This window comes from Zootoca vivipara, chromosome 8, assembly GCF_963506605.1.
Source record: "Zootoca vivipara chromosome 8, rZooViv1.1, whole genome shotgun sequence".
NCBI classification, from domain to species: Eukaryota; Metazoa; Chordata; class Lepidosauria; order Squamata; family Lacertidae; genus Zootoca; species Zootoca vivipara.
In genome coordinates, this window is record NC_083283.1 from 84,013,644 (window position 1) to 84,037,143 (window position 23,500).

The following is a 23,500-nucleotide window of genomic DNA, read 5'->3' on the forward strand; positions in this document are numbered from 1 at the left end:
CTTTCTGCTGTGTTCATGTCTTCCCTTTCAGCTACACAAATGATGTGCAGCCGCCATTCCATTTCCCAAATTAAGCACATTTCACAGCAGGGGTGCTATTTTACCAATCCTCCCCGTGTCAAGTAATTGGTTTTAGCTTTGGCCATGTGTTGCCTCAGGAGCAGACCTGATAGCCCTATTATTACTCACAGGAGCTGTTTACTTCTCCCTAACAAAACAACTCTTGCCACGGAGGCGCCGAAGGAGCCTCTCCAAGGTTGCTGGAAGGCAGCCCCAGAGAGCCGCAGGATGGATCGCGCTTTAGCCCACTGGACCAGCTGCAGAGTACAGAGATGCTGAGCAAAAGCTGCCTGCGTGGCTGGGTCCTGCTGGCGAGAGGCAGGAAAATCTGGCACTGGGTCAGGGTGTGTGTGTGGTTGGGTTGTGCGCGCATGGGACACCAAAGCGAGAGGGTGACCCGGGAAGGGGTTAATGGGTCCGAGGGATCGGCTGGCTTTTTTCTTTCTTTTTTGCAGCGCTTCCATCTCCATTAACTTAGCTGCTTGTCACCATCTCCTTTGGAGTAGGGACGCACACCCCTCTGCTCACCCATTGCTGCTGGAGTTCCTGTGCTTAAGTGATTGGATTCCCCTATTGGCACTTTTTACATTTACTTGCTGCTGGGAGCTGCTTACCATATTTCTGGTCTTATTCCCGATTAAAAATTGATGATAACCATTTGGCAGATGTTAATGGGCTTAATGCAGCTCCTCTTCCATTAGGGAGTGGGGAGGCTGTGATTTTCCTGGCTGGGTGCCTCCCTTATGCTTCCCAGCCAGGGAGAGAGGTCGGTGTGTTCCTTTCCCTGGAGAATGTGGAGGACCCAGAAGGCTGTCTAGCAAGGAGGGTGTTAAACGTCTTGAGACTTGGGCAGAATTACCTTTCCATAGAATTGTATAGTTGGGAGGGACCCCCCCCCCCAAGGGCCATGCAAGAAGCTCAACTATGATTGATGGCCATCCAAACTCTGCTTAAAAACCTCCAAGGAAGGAGAGTCCACAACCTCCTCAGAGAGCCCATTCCACTGTCAAAACAGCTTTTGCTGTCAGAAAGTTCTTCCTGGTGTTTCCTTTTGGTCACATACCACTGGTCATGGTATTCACAATAATAAGTAATGCCTTGCTGAATGCTTCTATAGTGGAAAAGGATCTTATTTTTTAAAAAATAGAAACAGATAACCACAGATCAGATCAGGTCCCTGCCTGGAGAAGTGTACAATCAGAATTTATTTCCGAAAGGGTAGCCATGTTCATCTGTTGCAGGAAAAAACTCGCTGCAGTAAGCAGTAAGCCACCAAGAGGCAGCAAACGAGCACTTCTGCCTCCCAGCCCCTCATCAGGCTTGGCTAAAAGAAAAGGAAGAAGCTTCAGCGCCAAACTATCACAAGTGGATCTGTGTTTGGCCACTTTGCCTCCCTCCTCCAGGGGTGAGGGGTTAAAATTAGGAGCTGGATTTGATCTGATCACTGGCAGTTTATTGATCTTTAAATCCTACCTAAGATAAACTGGATCAGCCCTATAGATAGATCCCCAGCCAAGCTCTCCTGGGCAGCCCATTGCCACTAAAGAACGCTCCTTCAGCTCACCGAGTCTCACCTGGTGAATGGGGCTTGGGCTAGAGGGTGGTTTGGCAGGGCACATACCAAACTTTCTGTGGGATGGCTGCCCCTGGAGCCCTTTCCAGTGCCTGTCACAGAGAAGCCCTTTTTAAAAATTTATTGGAGTATTTTAGTCATAGGATCACAGAACTGGACGGTTGGAAGGGACCCCTGAGGGTCCTCTAGACCAACCCCCTCCAGTTCAGGTATCACAGCAGAAGCATCTCACAAAATTGGTTTGCTCCATCTTCCCTGTGAACAGCCCTTCAGATACAACAAAATAACATAACCATTCACAGAGTTGGAAGGGAACCACCAGGGTCATCTAGTAGTCCAACCCCCTGCAATGTAGGAATCTTTTGCCCAACATGGGGCTTGAAACCACAACCCTGAGATTGAGTCTCATGCTTTACTGACACGTTTGTTTTCCCAAGCAGAGATAATGTGTAAGCGTGGTGTCAGCTCCCTAAAAAAAGGTCAACAACTCTGGGAAAGGCGGGGGGGCGCCGGAGGGAGGGATATTTGCACCACAGCGCCAGACGGCCCTGGTAAACGTAAAGGGACCCCTGACCATTTCAAGAAGTTGGCCATCCGTATTTATCTAAATTCCAAAATATGATTAGGTATAAAGATAAAGGTAAAGGGACCCCTGACCATTAGGTCCCGTCGTGACCGACTCTGGGGTTGCGGTGCTCATCTCGCGTTATTAGCCGAGGGAGCCGGCGTACAGCTTCCAGGTCATGTGGCCAGCATGACAAAGCCGCTTCTGGTGAACCAGAGCAGCGCATGGAAATGCCGTTTACCTTCCTGCTTGGAGCGGTACCTATTTATCTACTTGCACTTTGACGCGATTTTGAACTGCTAGGTTGGCAGAAGCTGGGACTGAGCAATGGGAGCTCACCCCGTCACAGGGATTCGAACCGCTGACCTTCTGATCAGAAAGCCCTAGTTTCTGTGGTTTAACTCGCAGCACCACCTGTGGCGCTGACAGGCATTTAAATTAACAACAATGGTGCACTACTCAGGTGTGAACAATCTCCAGCCTGCAAATATTCCGGGAGTTTTCACAGCTTGTCAGGCGTTATCTCTGCCTCCTGCAATCTTACTGTTCTCCTTAATCCTTACCGTAAGTATTGGGTGAAGGTGTCTTTCACACATAGTGGATTGCATGCGGAATGAGCGCCTTCTTCAAAGGAGTTCTGTGGTCAGCACAACAATGGTGGCAGGCTGTGCCACGGGGAAGTGTGAGACATGGATGAAATTTTTCTCCCTAAAAAAGAGACACTTGTTGAATGTCTGGAGTTGACGCCTTTCCCACCACCAACAAAAGAACCCCTCCCAATTTGCAACGTTAGCAACATAAGGCTGTTCAGTAAATAGCCCACCAGTAATTCAGAATATTTTTAAATATCCTGTGCGTCTTTATTACTGGGGAAAAAACCCAAGTTCAGCCTGCAAGGAGGCTCCGCTTCTCTCCTGGCGGCTAAACTTAGCGGGCCGCCGGCGCTTCGGTTCGGCGCTATGGAAGGCGCGCTTATGGCCCCAGCTGCGGCACGTGTGAATGGTGTGGGCTAGCTAATCAAAGGATTGGAAAGTGGTGGCGGTGCTGGTGGGAACGATCTCGGGGTCGAAGCGAAGAGAACGGCGGGCTTCGCCTGGCGCGCGCGCAAGGGATCCCGCTGACCAGGAAGGACCCCCGCCCCGGGAGCGCGTACACGGGGGGCGGAGGCGTGTGATTAATCTACCAATCAGCAGAGGAAAGCGGGCGGGGGAGCCGCCCCCGGGCTAGAAAAGGAGCGGCCGCCGCCCGCCAGTGAGGAGGGTGTGGCTGGGAAGGCGTTGCCCGAAAAGTACTGCACGCAGTTTTGGGGGGCCATGGATGGTGTGCAGGTAGGTAGTAGACTGAAGCCTCTTAGTTTTTTTTTCCTGTAGGAGGGAAGAGAAATGGTTGCGGTTGGAGGAGTCTGAGCCAAAATCTAGTTCTTTGGCGGACGGGGAGCTCGCCTGGCTCAAACCACGGACCACCTGTGGCTGCTCTTACCTGGGAGCGAATCTCGTTGCGCTTAAAGGCGTGCTGACTTTTAGAGCGTCGCGGTTGCTACCCTGCTTCCCTCCCTCGCAAATTAATACAGGTTCAGTGTTATGCGGGGGGGGGGGGAGTCGGCTGCGCGGCACGAGGTCCTCTCGCGCAAAGGGACTCTCCAAAATTGCTCCGAAGGAATTGGGAACAATTGCTTTCTGAAATGAGGGTTGCGACTGACACGTGTCTTTGCGAGACCGCTCTTGACCGTGATTGATTACTGAGGTACTGGTCCTGTCCCCCACCCCCAAAAAAGAGAATAACTCGATAAAGCTTTCGCTTCTTTAAAATCTGCTCAACTTCTGCGGTCTCCGGGCTCGGAATCCGCCCGTGTGGAGGGACGCGCCCGGCCCTGGATAGGCATTACCTTCTTCAATGGCCGAAGGCGGCCGCGTTAGTTGCACTCCTTCCCCTAAAAGCGAAGCCCCGTTGCTGAAGTGTGAGCGGCTTGTTAGTGCTGCCAGCGCCGGAGTCGTTGTGACCCCGAAGTACCTTGAACGTTCCCAAGGTGCTCCAGAAACAAACGCTCTGCTTCATGGGGCTGACCAGCAAAAGCTTCGTCGTTCCTGGGCTGCTGCTTCTGGAAGGCCTGAGCATGGGCCTCCCTTAATGCCATCAAGCAGCTGGATCGAAAAGATCCATTATGGAGAATATCTGCTTGGAAGTGCCAAATTAGGAAAGATGACCCAAGTCCGCCCCTGATTCCATGTTGTGTTTGTAGGTGTCTTGTCCTGCATGGAGCGAGGAAGTAAACCAGGCTAAAAAAACTGCCCTTCTGGCTTGGGTGGAAGAGACTGGAATCAAACTGGTACAGATCAATGGCCAGAGGAAATACGGTGGCCCTCCACCAGGTAAGTAGAAGATTATCAGCCTGGGATACACAGATCTGTCACCCAAGTATCACTTTTAGAAATACTGGTATGTGCTTAAGCTGCTTGGAGGCAATTGGAAGGTTACCACCTTTCAATTGTCATTTCTGGTTGCTGGAAATCTCACAAGCTGTTGCCCAGTGGGTGAGGGGAGCCTGAATTTCCCTGCTAATGCCCAAGCCCACAGAAGTTTCATGAAGCCTATTTTACTTGCTTATTGTACAGAATTGTAATAGAAATTGCTAAAAACTAAAGGCATTCACGTATGCTACTGCCTGAGGTCTTTCCCTTTGCTGTAGAATCTTGTATGGGGATGAAGCTGGTACTGTATAAAAGACAAGACGGTTACGACATGGAATCCTTTTATTTACTTTAAGACAATCAAGCATTGTTTTCACCCTCCATCAACTCGTGTGGTGTAGTGGTTAAGAGCAGTAGACTCCGTAATCTGGGGAACCGGGTTTGTGTCTCCGCTCCTCCACATGCAGCTGCTGGGTGACCTTGGGCTAGTCACACTTATTTGAAGTCTCTCGGCGTGTTTGTTGTGGGGGAGGAAGGGAAAGGAAAGGAGAATGTTAGCTGCTTTGAGACTCCTTAGGGTAGTGATAAAATGGGATATCAAATCCAAACTCTTCATGGAACCTTATGGAGAGACACTTTCATTTGATTCCTTTCTTGGAACGTCTAAAATGGCAACCATCAGCTGCTATTTTTATTTTCTGTACAACTACTGAGCTCTTTTCCCTTGTATGGAACATTTAAAAAAAAGAAGAGTCAATTATGCGTCTTCTTTTTCTTTTTCCGCAGGTTGGACTGGCAGTGTTCCACCACCTGGCTCTGAGATTTTCATAGGGAAGATTCCACAGGATATATATGAGGATAAACTAATTCCTCTCTTCCAGAGTGTTGGGAGGCTCTATGAATTTCGTCTCATGATGACGTTCAGTGGGCTTAACCGTGGCTTTGCCTATGCGAAATACGGAAACAGACGCAGTGCCCAGGATGCTATTGCCATGCTCAACAACTTTGAAATCCAGCCCGGCCACTCCATTTTGGTCTGCAGAAGTACAGACAAGTGTGAGCTCTCCATTGATGGTTTGTCTCTCTCTGTGAGAGAGGGACACCTTCTTCCAATGCTGCAGGAACTTACTGCCGGAGTCCTGAGTGTTTCCTTGCACCCAAGCCCTTTCAGAAGGGAGAGGCAGTTGGCAGAGGTGAAATACAGCTCCCACCAGGCTGCTGCAATCGCCAGGAAAACGCTTGTGGAAGGTTTGACTCATAAATATAGCAGTAAAGTATCATGTACTATAGGCAATAGAGGCTCGGAGCATGGGGTGCAGATGGCTCCTTATTGTATCCACCACTCAAGTACAGGAGCCAAATTCCACCCGCATCATTCAGCCCGGAGACTGAGGTTCACTTCCAAGGGTCTTCTGGCAATTCCCTTACTGTGGGAAGTGAAATTTCAGGGAACCAGGCAAAGGGCCTTCTTGGCAGTGGCACCTTCCCTGTGGAATGCCCTCCCTTCAGATGTCAAGGAGATAAAGAACTTACACAACTTTTAGAAGACATCTGAAGGCAGCCCTATATCGGGAAGTTTTTAATGTTTGGCTTTTTTATTTGAAAAATACATTTTTTGGAAGCCAGCCAGGTGGGAGGGGTATAAATAATAAAATTATTGTTGTTATTATTATTATTATTAGTATTAAGTGGCACTGGTCACCTAGTTACCTGCCAATTTCACCTTCATGGAAATTTCAGTGACAATATTAACTACTGAGAACTATTACATCATTTAATGTACATGAGAACTTTAGAGCTATCACTAGTGCATACAAACTCAAATTATGCAAGCAATGCAATTAGTATTCATATATTTTTAAGCTGTCTCTTTCATATGTCGTCTACTTTTATTTTTTCCTGCACTGCTGTCAATTGCGGGTGGAATACTGTTAGGAGAGGCCTATATTTGAATCAAATTTTAAATTGTTTCTTCTGTTCTGCAGGTAGTTTGTGCCTCTGTGGAGATGACATTGAAGTGGATTGGCTGAAACCAAATATAAAACAGGAACTCCACAGTGCCTCCGTTCAGGGCTTTCCGGAGATTCCACCATCCAATTTTTCCCACAGAGATTCCCCCTACAAAGCACCTTCTGGGCCTGTGCAATCCCCAGTGGGCAGTGTGCTGGACTACCTGAATCTGCAATGCAAGGAACGGCAGCTGGGGCTCCCTGTATTTCTTACAAAATGTATGCAAAAGAATCATGAAGGATGGTTACAGTTCTGGTATCAAGTGGTGATACCTAAATACCCATCGCCTTTCAGTGGGTTTATCTGGATCAAGCCAGAACGTTCTGGCTTGGGGGCCCACGAAAAGGCCAAGGATGCAGTGGCGTTGCAGCTACTCAAAGCTCTGGGTAAGTGTTGTTGCACAACTTCATCTTGGAAGCAGTGCTTCAGATTTGCTGAAAGGGAGCAAAGAGGCACTAGGTTGCCTTCAGGTCTCCCAGATGGTGAGCAAGGCAGGTGAAATCCTCAGCTAGGTCATGGGGCTTTTAACTGTTATAAAATTGATATAAGGAGGTAAAGGTAAAGGGGCCCCTGACCATCAGGTCCAGTCGTGTCCGACTCTGGGGTTGCGGCGCTTGTCTCGCTCTATAGGCCGAGGGAGCCGGCGCTTGTCCGCAGACAGCTTCCGGATCATGTGGCCAGCATGACAAAGCTGCTTCTGGCGAACCAGAGCAGCGCACGGAAACGCCGTTTAACTTCCCGCCAGAGCGGTCCCTATTTATCTACTTGCACTTTGATATGCTTTCGAACTGCTAGGTGGGGAGGAGCTGGGACCGAGCAACTGCCAACCTTCTGATCAGCAAGTCCTAGACTCTGTGGTTTAACCCACAGCACCACCTGGGTCCCCTAAACCTACCTAAATTAGCATTCTTTAAACAATATTTTTTTGTCAAAGAAGGATGCCTATTCTGTTCACCCAGCTTGCCACACTGAGAGATTGAAGCTAATGAATGGTGGCAGCATTTTATATAGAAGAGCACAGGGCTGAGAGGGGTAAGTTGAAGCTGGAGGTAGAAAACTTGCCTTCACTTGCTTGAGACTGCAACTCTGTACCTGTGGGTGCCCTAGATATCATTGGAACCTGGCCGGAGGTCCCTCGCACTACAAATTCTTTCAACTTTCCAGGCTAGGCTGCCTGGAGAGAGAATGCCTCTGGGGCATCCCTAAGAGACATCAAGATAACAAGGGTAGAGGGTGAGACAAGTGGAGGCCAGTGCATGGCCTTTTCAGCCTCCAAGCACTTCAGAAAAGGAGTTTTCCTGCCTTGTATGTTTGCAGAATAGGTGCCTTCCTGGTGGGTTCCTGTTTTGAGTGTGTTGACTGCTTTTCTGTATGTTGGCAACCCTAAAGCCTAACCTATTTCTCTTTCCAACAGGATGCCCAATGGTGTAAGAGAACAGTCTTCAAGTTCGAGAGAGGTCTGTGTCTCCTGTCATTGTCCACTAAAACCAGCTTGGATAAAATCCATGGGGAGAGAAAGTGTGCCTGGCATCTTGTCTTTGTTTTTTGGAGGAGAAGCATTGCTGCTTTTGGAGTCTTGTTAGATTTTAAATAGGTTGTCCATGCAGATCTCAGTACGAAATTGTTTTAAGTTAAGTTATTTGAGTATCCTTTTCAGTTTGGGGAAATAATGCATGCGTATTTCTCGACAGGCAATCTTAAGTTGGGGGCCTATCTTGCTTTCACAACTTTATTTCTGCCCCTCAGGCATGACAAGTACTGTGTAAAACTCTAGGGATGACTCCCGCCCGTTCCAACACCAAGATTTAGGGCTGCTTATTTTCTTTGTTTACACATAGAAAACATTATTATTCTTTTTATTTATTTAAGAGTTTGGAGAGCTTTCTCACTTGTTTGTGACAGTTTGAATTTGTTTTGTAGCTTTAGGCAAGGGGCATTGGACAATTTTTCATGCACAAAGGCTAGCCTTTTGCTTTAGGAGGAAACCCGCCTGTACTGATTATGTCTTCCTGGGGATTCAGGATGGTGTTCCCTGAATTCCTTCATGTGCCTCTTAATAGCAGAACACCAGGTGCCTTTTTAACACTATAAAAAGTTCCCAGTGAATAACAAAATGGATGTATGAAGATTTTAGGGAAAGGATCAGGCAGAGTCCCTTAAAATTTTGACTTTTTAATGTGCATCAAAAATAGTGAATGGCTAACATAGGCACTTGAATATTAAAATTGTTTTGAAAGAAATAAGTGTTGCAATATCCTTGTGTGAATCATTTGAAATCTGATAGATGATGTTATGCTGGGTTTTGTTTATTTTATTTACAATATAAAATCCACAAAATACATTTCTGTTGTGTCATGTTGTGTGTTTCAGAGAGTCCCCCTTCTGTATTGAAGGTTCAGGAGCCCTATCCCCTTTTTGTGTCTGGCTACCCTCCTTTGAAAGTAGTAGTTAAACCAGTACATACATATAAGACCAGGCATCCCCAAACTGCGGCCCTCCAGATGTTTTGGCCTACAACTCCCATGATCCCCAGCTAACAGAACCAGTGGTCAGGGATGATGGGAATTGTACGGTAGTCCAAAACATCTGGAGGGCCGAAGTTTGGGGGTGCCAGTATAAGACCAACAGCTTTCCTCCTCACTAGTATTAATCCTGTTTTCTAGCCTTTTCATTCCATGATACACTCCTCTTCCAACAGAAAGCACAGGCTTTGTCCTGGGGCAACTTGAGATCTACACCTTCCCCTTTTGTAGCAGCCAGACCATGTTTTTCTCATGACTATGCTGTGGAAGCATATATTTGTTTCACTGGATTGCAGTACACAGAAGACTGCAGTACGGGTTTCATTAGGCTCCCACACCTTTGCCCCCAATATCCTGCTGTTTGTTCAGCCAAATCTCTGCAAAAACTTGACAGTTTCAAACAGTCTTGGGTTATAAAGGTCCCTTCAGGGGAGAGAGCTGCTCATATCTGATCCATGCACATATTTTAGTCACTATCCGTTTCCGTGCCACTAGAGTCTTCATCCTTTGGCCCTGCTGCCTCCTCTTCTCTCAAGCCTGCAAAGAAATCCTCCCCAGTACCAAATGCCTTGAGACTCAAAGACTTCAGCTGCCCACTTTTCTTCTTTTTCTTTCTGTAATCGTCCACAATGACCGAGTTAAGCGAAGAGATGTCCCAGAACTTCACCTTCTGGTCATGGGCGCAGCTGGCCAGAAATGGGCCATTATGGCATTTGGCTAGCTGCTCAATAGGCTCCCCAACATGCTGCCCAACACTGCCAATCACCCGATTGGGCAAGATGTTCACGGCCCTGAAACAACAGGAAAAGGCCTGATTAAGAAAAAGCCAGCAGGTCCTCCGTAACAGCACCTGAAATTAATTCTACCTGCACTTTAAGATGCTCCGGTGAGGGTTGGGAAAGGAATCTTTTTCTAAGGCTCTAAATTCCTTTTAAAGGTTTAATTGATTAATGGAATATAATTCACGCAAAACAATGGGACAGTACCATAAGAGATTATACAAAGCTGTATAAACAAACCACAATCAGGGAAAGAATGAAGCTTAAAGGGGGGGGGATGCAAATCTTAACAATCCTCTAGAGCAGGCATCCCCAAACTTCGGCCCTCCAGATGTTTTGGACTACAATTCCCATCTTCCCCAACCACTGGTCCTGTTAGCTAGGGATCATGGGAGTTGTAGGTCAAAACATCTGGAGGGCCGCAGTTTGGGGATGCCTGCTCTAGGCAGTGATCCTCAACCTTGGGCCTCCAGATGTTTTGAGACCACGATTCCCATCATCCCTGACCACTGGTCCTGCTAGCTAGGAATCATGGGAGTTGTAAGCTCTAGAGCAGTGTTTCTCAACCTTGTGCCTCCAGATGTTTTGGGACTACAACTCCCATCATCCCTAGCTAGCAAGACCAGTGGTCAGGAATGATGGGAATTGTAGTCCGAAAACATCTGGAGGCACAAGGTTGGGAAACGCTGCTCTAGAGATGTGCACTGTTATTTAAATTTGTATACTGTATTGCCCTATACCCGCAGGAGAAGCCTGTGGTTCCCAGGTTGACAAACAACCCATTGCCCTCTCACCTGATGACTCCGTCAGTGCAGCCTGTACACACAATGCTCTCTGTTACAGGGACCATGCAGTCAATGGACTCTGCCTTCAGTGCAAACCGATCACTGGTAGCCCCAAAACCATCCCAGTTGAAGAGGTAAATGGTTCCCTCGCTGGAGCCACAGGCCACTTTCTTTCCTCTCTGAGCAACAAACAGGAAATAAAGACTGTTTGACCCTTTAAAAAAGCCCGATCATGATCCCCCTCACCAGTGCTATTTTCCTAGAGAAAGAGGGGCTGGAACTCGCCATGGACACCTCCCTCGTTCTCTTAGAATGGCAATGGTGCCCACCTGAGAAGTGCCGGAACTGAGTTCCCCCTGGAAAAACCCCTGCCCCTCACCAACAACTAAGAACCATGACATACCCATCCAAAGGCCTTTTTCTGTCTTAAGGTAAAGGTAAAGGGACCCCTGACCATTCGGTCCAGTCGTGACTGACTCTGGGGTTGCACACTCATCTCGCATTATTGGCCAAGGGAGCCGGCGTATAGCTTCCAGGTCATGTGGCCAGCATGACAAAGCCGCTTCTGGCAAACCAGAGCAGCTCATGGAAACGCTGTTTACCTTCCCGCTGTAGCAGTACCTATTTATCTACTTGCACTTTGACGTGCTTTCGAACTGCTAGGTTGGCAGGAGCTGGGACCAAGCAACGGGAGCTCACCCCGTCACAGGGATTCGAACCGCCGACCGTCTGATCAGCAAGCCCTAGGCTCAGTGGTTTAACCACAGCGCCACCTGGGTCCCTTTTCTGTCTTATTCTAAAGCAAACGGCAATGAAATAGGAATATTACGCTGCCCATCAATACATACTATTTTCGGCAAGAGCATGTTTCTAAGTCCCTTCTCCCACAAATGTTCAGTTCTGCAGCAGCTGCTCCTCAAAGGGCTGCTGAGTAATAGGGCTGACCTTCATCAGAGCGATGGCTGACAGGTCTCCATTCTGAGGCTCTGAGAGCAGCTCGAAGCGCCTTCTCCTGATGTTGAAGACTCCCATAGTTCCATCTCCACTGCAAGAAACAGAATGGAACGCGGTGATCATTTACTTATCAGGAGCATCCAAGGCAGCAGAATCAGCTGCGGCTCCAAGTGTTTCCAGTTACTTTGGTGTTCTGTCCACTAGAAGGATCTGTACATTTCAGGATATCAATAGGTATCCATTTCAATGGCCCTTGGAAAAGAATTTTGTGTGTGTGAGAGGGTGGGTGGGTGGGGAGGGAGTTGTGAGGAGTTTCAGGCTGGCAAAAGTTAAAAGCAGCCTGCATCTTTGTGTTTTGCTGTGTCGCCTGACCACTGGGAAGGAGGGAGCAAAGGGGGATCATGTTACAGTTCTTTGTTCTCTGAGTGTACATATTTCAGTTTCGTTTTTTGCCTGGCGAAGAGAGCAGTCGTGCCTTGTCTCTCGCCAGGGCTGTTCTTTATTGCTCTGTAAATAAAGCTTTTAGTTTAGAAGACAGAAGCTATTCTTTGTGATTTTTGTGTGCTGCTTCTTGTTAGTTCACACACAGCTTCTTAGCAGCGCAAGAAGAGAGACAGAAGATGATTTATTTTGCTATCTTTGCCAAGGTCCGCAGCTACTAAGGGGAAGCGGGCTGGACTATTGGAAGTTTGGCAAAGCCTCTAATGAGCCAACTAAATTAACTGCTCATTAGGAGGAAATCTTAACAGGAGTCTCTTAACAGCTCTTGGCCTCCCACTGCAGTCAAAGCGTCTCCACCACCGAAGTAGAATAAACCAAGCCCACTAAAAACTGGAGAGTGCACGAGTACCTGGTGGTGAGCAGCAGTTTCTTGTTCCCATCGACGGCCATGTCACTGATATACTCCTCGTGCTGCTTCATTTCCATAAAGGAGGTGCCTTTGCGCAGATCCCACACTTTCAATTCCCCGCGGTCATCTCCTGTGGCAAACAAGTGCTCATCTATCACCAGCAGACTGTTCAGAGCAGAACTGTGGAAATTCCAGAGTTGTAGCAGCAGAATCCATGCTACAGATAGCCACTATATTACACAAGTGCCTTATTCCCTCTTGGAGTTGTTGCCCTCTGCAAGGTCTCAACAGCCCCACAGAGGCACCAGGAAGAAGGGAAGCAAACTGGAACTCCGCTAAAGGGCAGAATGAGGGGCTTGGTAAGAGAGGATCACCTGATCCTATGAACAAAGAGAATTCTTTCTCCGTACACGCCTATTATGGGAGCCACACAAGCAAGAGAAAATTCATATTCCCTCCGTAAAAGATGGCAAGACTTACTTCATTTCCACGGGCCCAACTGCAGGTGAAATTAGTGAACTTGTCAGTCATGTCCATTAACTTCAAGGGGTCCACACTCTCCCAACTTCCAGCTCCCAGTATTCCCTCCTCACTCTGAATGAAGTGTAGAAGGGAATAACAATAGAGGTACAGGGAGGGTTTAAAGCAAGGGTGGGGAACCTGGCCCAGGGCCAAAAGCCAGCCCTTAAGGCTTCTTGGCCTGGCCCTCAGAATTCTCCCCAGGTCACACCATCTCTGGCCCTGCTTTGCACCCCAAGTGGTGATGTGTGCGTGTGTGCGTAAGCCTTTTGGAAGGTCTTCACCAGCCAGTGGATGGACAACAAGGAGTGCACCAGTCCAGCTTCTCCAGGGAGAGAGCTCCAGAATCTCCAGAATCTCCAGAATCTGGGAGCAGCCACCGAGAAGGCCTTCTCCTGTGTCCCCACCAAGCATGCATTTGAGGGTGGCAGGACTGAGAGACGGGGCCCCCACCAAAGATCTCAGAGCCTGGGCTTTGTATGATGGAATATGGTCTATCAGATAACCTGAACCTAAGCTGTGTAGGGAGCTTTATAGGTCACAACCATCCAGCGAATGACATGTCATGAAGGCCACAGGGTGGTTCCTGATGCCAGTAGGCTGACTGCTTGCAATTATGCAGGTGTAACTGTGAAGTAAAACAGAGCTTACAGGATTAAAAGCTCTGGGATGTGACGGGGGAGGGGTTAAATCAGGCATCCCCAAACTATGGCCCTCCAGATGTTTTGGCCTACAACTCCCATGATCCCTAGCTAACAGGACCAGTGGTCAGGGAAGATGGGGATTGTAGTACAAAACATCTGGAGGGCCGAAGTTTGGGGATGCCTGGGTTAAATGCTCTTTGAGTTCAGTTGTACTTTCGCTTTTGTACAGGACAGCCATGGGTGAAATAGTCTCCCAGACTGATTTACTGCTTCTGTAAATAAACGCTGTTAGATTAGAGAGATCTCGTTGGGAACTGCTGAAGCTGAAGAAACTCTGCTACGTTTCAGGAGCCAGCAAGTGAAGAGGGGTGCAGGAGGAAACGTGTGGGTGCCATTTGCAGGTTTCCGTTGTAAGACATTCTTACATTCTTCACAGCAGGCATCCCCAAACTCCGGCCCTCCAGATGTTTTGGCCCACAACTCCCATGATCCCTAGCTAACAAGACCAGTGGTTGAGGAAGATGGGAATTGTAGTCCAAAACATCTGGAGGGCCGAAGTTTGGGGATGTCTGCTTCACAGTACCAACCCTTTGCAAGCATCCATAGGACTGGACTGCGAGGAAGGTTTGCGGATTTCCTGCTGGCTACTACAAGCACCATCTTGATGAAAGAACTAGAAGTGAGACCAAGATTCAAATCCCCACTAGGGCTTGAAACTCTGGGTGACCTAGGGCCAGTCATGGCCTCCCAGCCTAATCTGTCTCACAGATTAAATGAGAAGGGGGAGAACCAGGCACACCACCTTGAGCTCCTTGGAGGAAAAGGAGTAAGCGCACTCCTATAAAAGCATACCCTCAAGGAGTCCCCATTGCTTACTTGTGAGCCTTGGAGAACCTTGTCACAAGACGACCTTCCTCCACACTTAGAATATGAATGGATTTATCTTTGGACACCGTAAAGAGCTCTAGAAAATGGAGAGGAACACACCGATCACTGGATATACTCAGTAATTTAAAGGGAATATTTGCGGACTCCCTTCTGAAACGGAATAGCCAGAACTTCACAACAAAATCTATGAGCAGCTACGCCAGAGAGTATAAAGGCAGTCCTGTTTATTTGATTAGATTTCCCAGAAATATTCAAAGGACATTGTCCCAGCATTATTCCGAAGTTTACTGAAGATAAAATGTTAATCTGAAAATAATGACATACTGTACAGATAATTCTTCAAGAATCTGTTAACATATACACTCAGTGCTTTTTTTCTGGCGGGACGCAGGGGTATGCATTCCCCTAAACATTTTGTGACTCTAAGTTTGGCCTCATTGAGGGTCAGTATTTCAATATGAGTAGGAAAATGAGAGTACCCCTAAACATTAATTTTTAAAGAAAAAAAGCACTGTATACATCCAAATACGTAATGTTCTCCAGCATGAAATTGCATTGCCCGTTATTGTGATCAACAGCCAACGTGCTTGCTATTTTGGGATCAACATAAATATCTAGTAAACTGTCACACCATAATGCATTTTTTAAAAGTTTACTCTAAGCTTTTTCTCCTGCTGGGATTCAAACAGACTCATACAGGTTTATTCAGAAATCCTATTCTGTTCAAGGGGGCTTAATCCCACAAAGGTGTGCATGGGATTTCAGCCTTAGCACCCCTTCTTCAGGATGATAAGCAGAAGATGCTCATTGTTCCAGTGAATGCGTCTCCAAGACACTGCATAATTGGGAACCAAGAAATATTTTTTTTAAAGAATATTTTTATTAATTTTCCAATTAAAACCAATTATATCACATTCAATATTTCAAATTATACACATATATATATCAATCAAACCGAATGTTATGCCAAATCATCTAAATAATTTATTTTTGGGTTCCCATGCTTCAAGAAATTGGGAATTCCTCGCAACTGTCCACTGCCGTCTTATTTCTAAAGTTCAAATCGTCCTCCAAGCTCATAATATTCCAAATCTTCCCCTTACAGTCACCTAGATGTTTTCCACTTTCATCCGATTGTTCCAGCTGCTGAGATAAATGTCAAACGAAGTTTCACAGATGTTCTTTCTCCTGTGTGAGTTAATCAGTCCAGCCTCCCCATAAATCTTCTTAGTGGAGCTCCCTGTTGCGACGGAGTAGCAGCGCCATCTTAAAAGGCTCAAATCACTTTCATTTTCTCTCATAGCCATGAAGATTTACGATTTATTTATCTTTATAGAATTTACAGCTTTTTCAGGCAGGAGACCCAAACATCCAACCATGAACTCTTGGTAAATTAATGGATCTCCTTGCCCTATAGCTGAACTTAGCTTCAGGTCGCTGCTCCAATTTAAAGTGCGTCACAGCTCATAAATCCTCCGAACGCGTCCAGAACTCCTTCCGTCTGACTAGGGGGGGGCTTTTCTCATCGGCAACTTCACATCTTTAAGAAATATGCTCAGTAACAACAGCTATAAAGTTCAACTCACACAGTCTTTTGCTTCTCTTTCACTCCAAACAAGCCAGGACATCGCGTCCGGGAAGATACGAGGCAACAATATGAAGAAAAAATAAAAACTTGCTTCCCTTATCGCTCCGTCCCCATCAATCCTTCTTCCAGATGCCGTACATTCTTTGACTCCTCTCGCTCAGCAGCATAAAATTCTCAGCAGTAAACAGCGCTTCTTCCCCTCCTTCTGAAGTATGTCCATAGATTTAAGCCTAATTATCTTCTTTAACCATGGAAATCCCCGCCATGCAGATTAGCGTCCGGGAGTCCTGGCCGTCGTAAGTGCTCAGCCCAAGCTCCCCCCACTCCAAAAACAGTCGGAGTGGGTCTGGGGGCATCGCGGGCCAGCGGCCCCTCTCCGTAACCCCCGGAGAGGGTAGGGGGTTGCCATTTACTCCCCTAGCAACCGCCAAATTCCTTACGAAGGTCAGAGAGATGGAAAACAGGTCCGCCATTCCTGCAGGCGGAAACCGGAACCCCAATTGGGAACCAAGAAATAAACAAGGCACAAAGAGGGAAGCACTCACTTTGTCCATCATGGGAAAAGGACACTTCCCGGCAGGATTTTAAATGATGTCCTGAAGACCAAAGTTCCTTGTTCCCACCTTCCAAACAGGAATATGAATATCTGAAATATTTAAAAAGGTGGAGGGGTCATCAAAGAACCTGTTGAAAGCAACTGGGGAAATTATACCTAAAGATGAAAATTGTACTGGAGGAAGATTGGCAGAAGAGTTGAAAGGGAATTTCAGTTTATGATATGGTACACAACAAAAATTTATGATAACTTTTTTTAAAAAAGGAAGGGCAAGTCAGATATCTGTAGGACTGTTTCTTGAAACTCCCCAGTTAGGCAGAAATGAAAGCTGTTGCCTTCATGCCCTGCTTCTGAGCCCTCAAACTGGCCCCTTGATATGAACAGATGAAGGAACCAAAAACTTGCAAATGGAATATTATTAATATTTGCAAAGTTTTCTTGGCATACCTTCATCTGGCTGCAGAACGTATTTTCTGCCAGCAACTGGGGTGATGGGTAGAAAAAGGCTCTGGAACAGCCCCATCACCAGGCTCTCTTATGCAGGAGATTCTTATTCATCAGATAGCTAGGTCATTATAGGTTCTCCCTATAGTGCAAACCGACAATGTAAGTCCTCTATCTTGCTGGACTACTGATATGGGAAGGGGGGGGGACCACTCTTTGGATTTTATTCTTGCATCACCCCCATAAGGGCTCACCCAGTTATGCCATCAGCACTTTTCTCAGAGAAGCTGTACTCACAAATAGACATCACCATCCACGTCTCCAGCAGCCAGGACATCCCGGCAAGGGTGAAAAGCAATGGTGTTTGCTGCTGCCTCAAGGGAAATGTCTTCAGGGGTGTCTCGAGGTCTAGGCTCAGGTTCTGTTTCCTCCTCACTTGAATATGCCTTGGTGGGGAATAAAAGGGAAGAATAAAAGGGAACTCCACAAAGGCCCTAAAACCCTCAACTTTCAGTGAAGCGGGCAGTATGGGATATATACTGTCCTGTATTTATATATTATGCTGTCTGACACCTTAAAAGGGGGGGGGGGTTACCAGCTAGGGGGTCAAAAAAACCCTCTCTTTTAAATTACAAACTTTTATTGAACACTTTTAATACAATTACCTAGCATGAAGTGTTGTCTCTTCCAAGACAAATACATGTGGAGATGCGAAGTCTCGCTTGCTGCGATCCACATGGCACCAAGAGAGACTCGGCGAACCTTTTACATTGCAGATTCAGCCCACGCCCCCAAGGGGTGCGACTTCCCTCTAAAACGGCGGCGGCGGCCCCCGTGCTTTTGCTCCTAAACCGTATAGCTGGAGAGCTCACGGAGGCAAACCCGCCTTTCTCCGGCTATCACCCTCTATCCCTCTTTATTTTTTGGGGGGGGGGTGGCATTTCTCCAGCAGCACACGAGGCCCGCTGAGCCTCTTCTGGGGCCGGGGAAAGGCAGCCTTAGCAGGGCGGGCGGGCAGCCACCCCTGGCCCCCGGTGTCTTCTTTTGGCAAAGGCGGAGGGGTCTCCGCTGGCGCTTAGTTGCCAAGAAGCGCTCAGGAGAGGCACTCACCTGCTCGGGCGCAGCCATCTTTACGCACGCGCGTCTTGCTCCGGCAGATGCGCCCGGAAATGCTGGCGTTTGCGCGGCGGCGGAAGGGCGGAGAGGAAGGCGAGGAGGAGGGATTTCCTCCAGTTCATGCATATGCGATTAGAGGAAGAGACTGAGCACTCCCGAAATGCGGGAGGCGGCAATTTGATTCCTGTTTAATGCCAGTTTTGTTTGGAAAGTTGGTAGGCAGATTCGTGAAAACTGGTTTGTGACTTATTATTGTGCGATCTGTCCATATGAAATCTTGTTTTTCCGCATTTACTCAGTTTTCTGACTGATGTTGATTGGATTTAATTTATGGTTATAGAATTGTAGAATTGTAAGGAACCCCCTAGGGTCCAGCCCCCTGCAATGCAGGAAACTCAGCTAAAGCATCCTTGACAGATGGCCATCTAACCTCTGCTTTAAAACTTTCAAGGAATTTAATTTGCTCAGAAATTATAAATAGTGGTAAAAAAAACTACCGGTATTGTGTCTTGCCCAAATAATGCTCTTTCTGACCCAGTTGTGTGAAAGATTCTGGTTGCTGATGGTGGAAGCCAGTGTGTAAATGCTATGACGTGATGTTGACAGTGCAGTTTTTCTAAATAATAATAAAAAATCTTTAGGGGTACTCTCATTTTGACTCAGGAAAATCACCATTTTAGAGTTCTGATTAGGAAAAATAAATACAGTAAATGGACAAAAGTACAAAGATTCACAAAATGTTTAGGGATATGCGTACCCCTGTATCCCCCCAGAAAAAAAAGCACTGGATGTTGAATTTTTTAACTTTTAAAAATGGTCATGTCCATGAAAAGAATGTCAATGCAATGCATCCATATTATTTCTCTGGTAGCGGTGAAGAAGAAGAAGAGTTTGGATTTGATATCCCGCTTTATCACTACCCTAAGGAGTCTCAAAGCTGCTAACAATCTCCTTTCCCTTCCTCCCCCACAACAAACAAACAAACAAACAAACAAACAAACAAACAAACAGTGGAAGAGCATTGTGCACCAGAGCAGCTCAGGGATTGAGCCTGCTGTTTAATGTATGTTTGAGGTAGAATTAAAAGAGAAAAAGAGGTGTACAGCAACACTATAATGCAATCCAGAATTGCATCTGTATAAGGTGCTACACTCAATATGCCAGCAAGTTTGGAAAACCCAGCAGTGGCCAGAGGATTGGAAAAGATCAGTCTACATCCCAATCCCAAAGAAGGGCAGTGCCAAAAAATGCTCCAACTACCGCATAGTCAACAAAAGAGTGGCAAAAGCTGTAATGGGATGCAATCTCAAAAATGACAGAATGATCTCGATACGAATCCAAGGCAGACCTTTTAACATCACAGTAATCCAAGTTTATGCACCAACTACCGGTGCTGAAGAAAGTGAAATTGACCAGTTCTATGAAGACTTACAACACCTTCTAGAAATGACACCAAAGAAGGATGTTCTTCTCATTACAGGGGATTGGAATGCTAAAGTAGGGAATCAAGAGATAAAAGGAACAACTGGCAAGTTTGGCCTTGGAGTTCAAAATGAAGCAGGGCAAAGGCTAATAGAGTTCTGTCAAGAGAACAAGCTGGTCATCACAAACACTCTTTTCCAACAACACAAGAGACGACTCTACACATGGATATCACCAAATGGGCAGCATCGAAATCAGATTGATTATATTCTCTGCAGCCAAAGATGGAGAAGCTCTATACAGTCAGCAAAAACAAGACCTGGAGCTGACTGTAACTCAGATCATCAGCTTCTTATAGCAAAATTCCAGCTTAAACTGAAGAAAGTAGGAAAAACCACTGGGCCAGTAAGATACAATCTAAATCAAATCCCTTATGAATACACAGTGGAAGTGAGGAACAGGTTTAAGGATTTAGATTTGGTGGACAGAATGCTTGAAGAACTATGGATGGAGGCTCGTAACATTATACAGGGAGCAGCAACGAAAACCATCCCAAGGAAAAGGAAATGCAAGAAAGCAAAATGGCTATCCAACGAGGCCTTACAAATAGCGGAGGAGAGGAGGCAAGCAAAATGCAAGGGAGATAGGGAAAGATACAGGAAACTGAATGCAGATTTCCAAAAAATAGCAAGGAGAGACAAGAGGGTCTTCTTAAATGAGCAATGCAAAGAAATAGAGGAAAACAATAGAATGGGGAAAACCAGAGATCTGTTCAAGAAAATTGGAGATATGAAAGGAACATTTCGTACAAAGATTACCATAATCAAGGACAAAAGTGGTAAGGACCTAACAGAAGCAGAAGACATCAAGAAGAGGTGGCAAGAATACACAGAGGAATTATACCAGAAAGATATGGAGGTCTCGTACACCTCAGGTAGTGTGGTTGCTGACCTGGAGCCAGACATCTTGGAGAGTGAAGTCAAATGGGCCTTAGAAAGCATTGCTAATAACAAGGCCAGTGGAAGTGATGATATTCCAGCTGAACTATTTAAAATTTTAAAAGATGATGCTGTTAAGGTGCTACACCCAATATGCCAGCAAGTTTGGAAAACTCAGCAATGGCCAGAGGATTGGAGAAGATCAGTCTACATCCCAATTCCAAAGAAGGGCAGTGCCAAAGAATGCTCCAACTACCGCACAATTGCGCTCATTTCACACGCTAGCAAGGTTATGCTTAAAATTCTACAAGGCAGGCTTAGGCAGTATGTGGATCGAGAACTCCCAGAAGTGCAAGCTGGATTTCGAAAGGGCAGAGGAACCAGAGACCAAATAGCAAACATGCGCTGGATTATGGAGAAAGCTAGAGAGTTCCAGAAAAACGTCTACTTCTGCTTCATTGACTATGCAAAAGCCTTTGACTGTGTCGACCACAGCAAACTATGGCAAGTTCTTAAAGAAATGGGAGTGCCTGATCGCCTCATCTGTCTCCTGAGAAATCTCTATGTGGGACAAGAAGCTACAGTTAGAACTGGATATGGAACAACTGAGTGGTTCAAAATTGGGAAAGGAGTACGACAAGGTTGTATATTGTCTCCCTGCTTATTTAACTTATATGCAGAATTCATCATGCGAAAGGCTGGACTAGATGAATCCCAAGCCGGAATTAAGATTGCCGGAAGAAATATCAACAACCTCAGATATGCAGATGACACAACCTTGATGGCAGAAAGTGAGGAGGAACTAAAGAACCTTTTAATGAGGGTGAAAAAGGAGAGCGCAAAATATGGTCTGAAGCTCAACATCAAAAAAACCAAGATCATGGCCACTGGTCCCATCACCTCCTGGCAAATAGAAGGGGAAGAAATGGAGGTAGTGAGAGATTTTACTTTCTTGGGCTCCTTGATCACTGCAGATGGTGACAGCAGTCACGAAATTAAAAGACACCTGCTTCTTGGGAGAAAAGCAATGGCAAACCTAGACAGCATCTTAAAAAGCAGAGACATCACCTTGCCTACAAAGGTCCGTATAGTTAAAGCTATGGTTTTCCCAGTAGTGATGTATGGAAGTGAGAGCTGGACCATAAAGAAGGCTGATCGCCGAAGAATTGATGCTTGGGAAATGGGAAATGGGAAGTGCCTGATCATCTCATCTGTCTCCTGAAATGGGAGTGCCTGATCATCTCATCTGTCTCCTGAAAAATCTCTATGTGGGACAAGAAGCTACAGTTAGAACTGGACATGGAATAACTGATTGGTTCAAAATTGTATATTGTCTCCCTGCTTATTTAACTTATACACAGACTTCATCATGCGAAAGGCTGGACTGGATGAATCCCAAACCGGAATTAAGATTGCCAGAAGAAATATCAACAACCTCAGATATGCAGATGACACAACCTCGAGGGCAGAAAGTGAGGAGGAATTAAAGAACCTTTTAATGAGGGTGAAAGAGTAGAGCGCAAAATATGGTCTGAAGTTCAACATCAAAAAAACCCATCACCTCCTGGCAAATAGAAGGGGAAGAAATGGAGGCAGAGAGATTTTACTTTCTTGGGTTCCATGATCACTGCAGATGGAGCAGTCACAAATTAAAAGACGCCTGCTTCTTGGGAGAAAAGCAATGACAAACCTAGACAGCATCTTAAAAAGCAGAAACATCAACTTGCCAACAAAGGTCCATATAATTAAAGCTATGGTTTTCCCAGTAGTGATGTATGGAAGTGAGAGCTGGTCACCAAAGAATTGATGTTTTTGAATTATGGTGCTGGAGGAGACTCTTGAGAGTCCCATGGACTTCAAGATCAAACCTATCCATTCTGAAGGAAATCAGCCCTGAGAGCTCACTGGAAGGACAGATCGTGAAGCTGAGGCTCCAATACTTTGGCCACCTCATGAGAAGAGAAGACTCCCTGGAAAAGACCCTGATGTTGGGAAAGATGGAGGGCACAAGAAGAAGGGGACGACAGAGGATGAGATGGTGGGACAGTGTTCTTGAAGCCACCAACATAAGTCTGACCAAACTGTGGAAGGCAGTGGAAGACAGGAGTGCCTGGCGTTCTCTGGTCCATGGGGTCACGAAGAGTCGGACACGACTAAATGACAAAGCAACACCATAATGAAGACAAGCATCATTACCCAGTCTTCCAGTTGAAACGATGGCAGGGGCAGCTGTAGGCTTTTTGTTGCTGCCAGCATTGAGCTAATCACTCCCTTCTGAAGCCCCACTGCTGTTATGATTAACTATGCAGGCATCTCCTGCACCCCACCCCAAAAAACCCTTTTGTAAAAAATAAGAAAAAGGTACGTAGTTTGAACCGTGGTTAAAAGCTGCTTTCAAATGCTGTTGCAATGCTGCTCCCCATCACTTGAGTGCTGGTTCAGTATACCACAAAAAACATATTGTTGATGAAGGGCAAAGTGCAAGTGATGCCATACTATGCAAACAAATGTAATGTTAAATAGCTCCCTCCAAAGCTCACCCACCCAGGGAAATCTAGCACTAAGTGCTCAATTGCCTTTTTTTTTTTAAATTACTTTCATGTTTTTTCAGTTTTACAGTTACATCTTCTTTTCCAAACTATATACAGTCGTACCTTGGATCCCAAATGCCTTGGTTTTGGTTCCTAAACACTGCAAACCCAGAAGTGATTGTTCCGGTTTCCGAACGTTCTTTTGGAACCCGAATAGACAGGGCTTTCACAGCTTCCAATTGGCTGCAGAAGCTTCCTGCAGCCAATCAGAAGCCGTGACTTGGTTTCCGAATGTTTTGGAAGCCAAATAGACTTCCGGAACAGATTCTGTTCGACTTCCAAAGTATG

General features: G+C 46.3%; 2 protein-coding genes across 2 annotated transcripts; one reads left to right on the forward strand and one right to left on the reverse strand.

Moving 5' to 3' along the window:
• Positions 1-3,082: 3,082 nt before the first annotated feature.
• On the forward strand, positions 3,083-8,713 carry DND1 (DND microRNA-mediated repression inhibitor 1). The gene is made up of 5 exons (XM_035103513.2): positions 3,083-3,526; positions 4,438-4,567; positions 5,393-5,854; positions 6,592-7,002; positions 8,031-8,713. Exons 1-5 carry the CDS (start codon positions 3,512-3,514, stop codon positions 8,045-8,047), a joined length of 1,035 nt encoding a protein of 344 aa, XP_034959404.1. The 5' UTR covers positions 3,083-3,511; the 3' UTR covers positions 8,048-8,713.
• Positions 8,714-8,772: 59 nt separating this feature from the next.
• Positions 8,773-19,157, reverse strand: WDR55 (WD repeat domain 55). Its single transcript, XM_035103512.2, has 8 exons — positions 18,256-19,157; positions 17,443-17,591; positions 16,691-16,791; positions 14,546-14,633; positions 12,507-12,686; positions 11,648-11,747; positions 10,712-10,881; positions 8,773-9,929 (listed from the first exon to the last, which is right to left on the reverse strand). Exons 1-8 carry the CDS (start codon positions 18,385-18,387, stop codon positions 9,605-9,607), a joined length of 1,245 nt encoding a protein of 414 aa, XP_034959403.2. The 5' UTR covers positions 18,388-19,157; the 3' UTR covers positions 8,773-9,604.
• Positions 19,158-23,500: the final 4,343 nt, after the last annotated feature.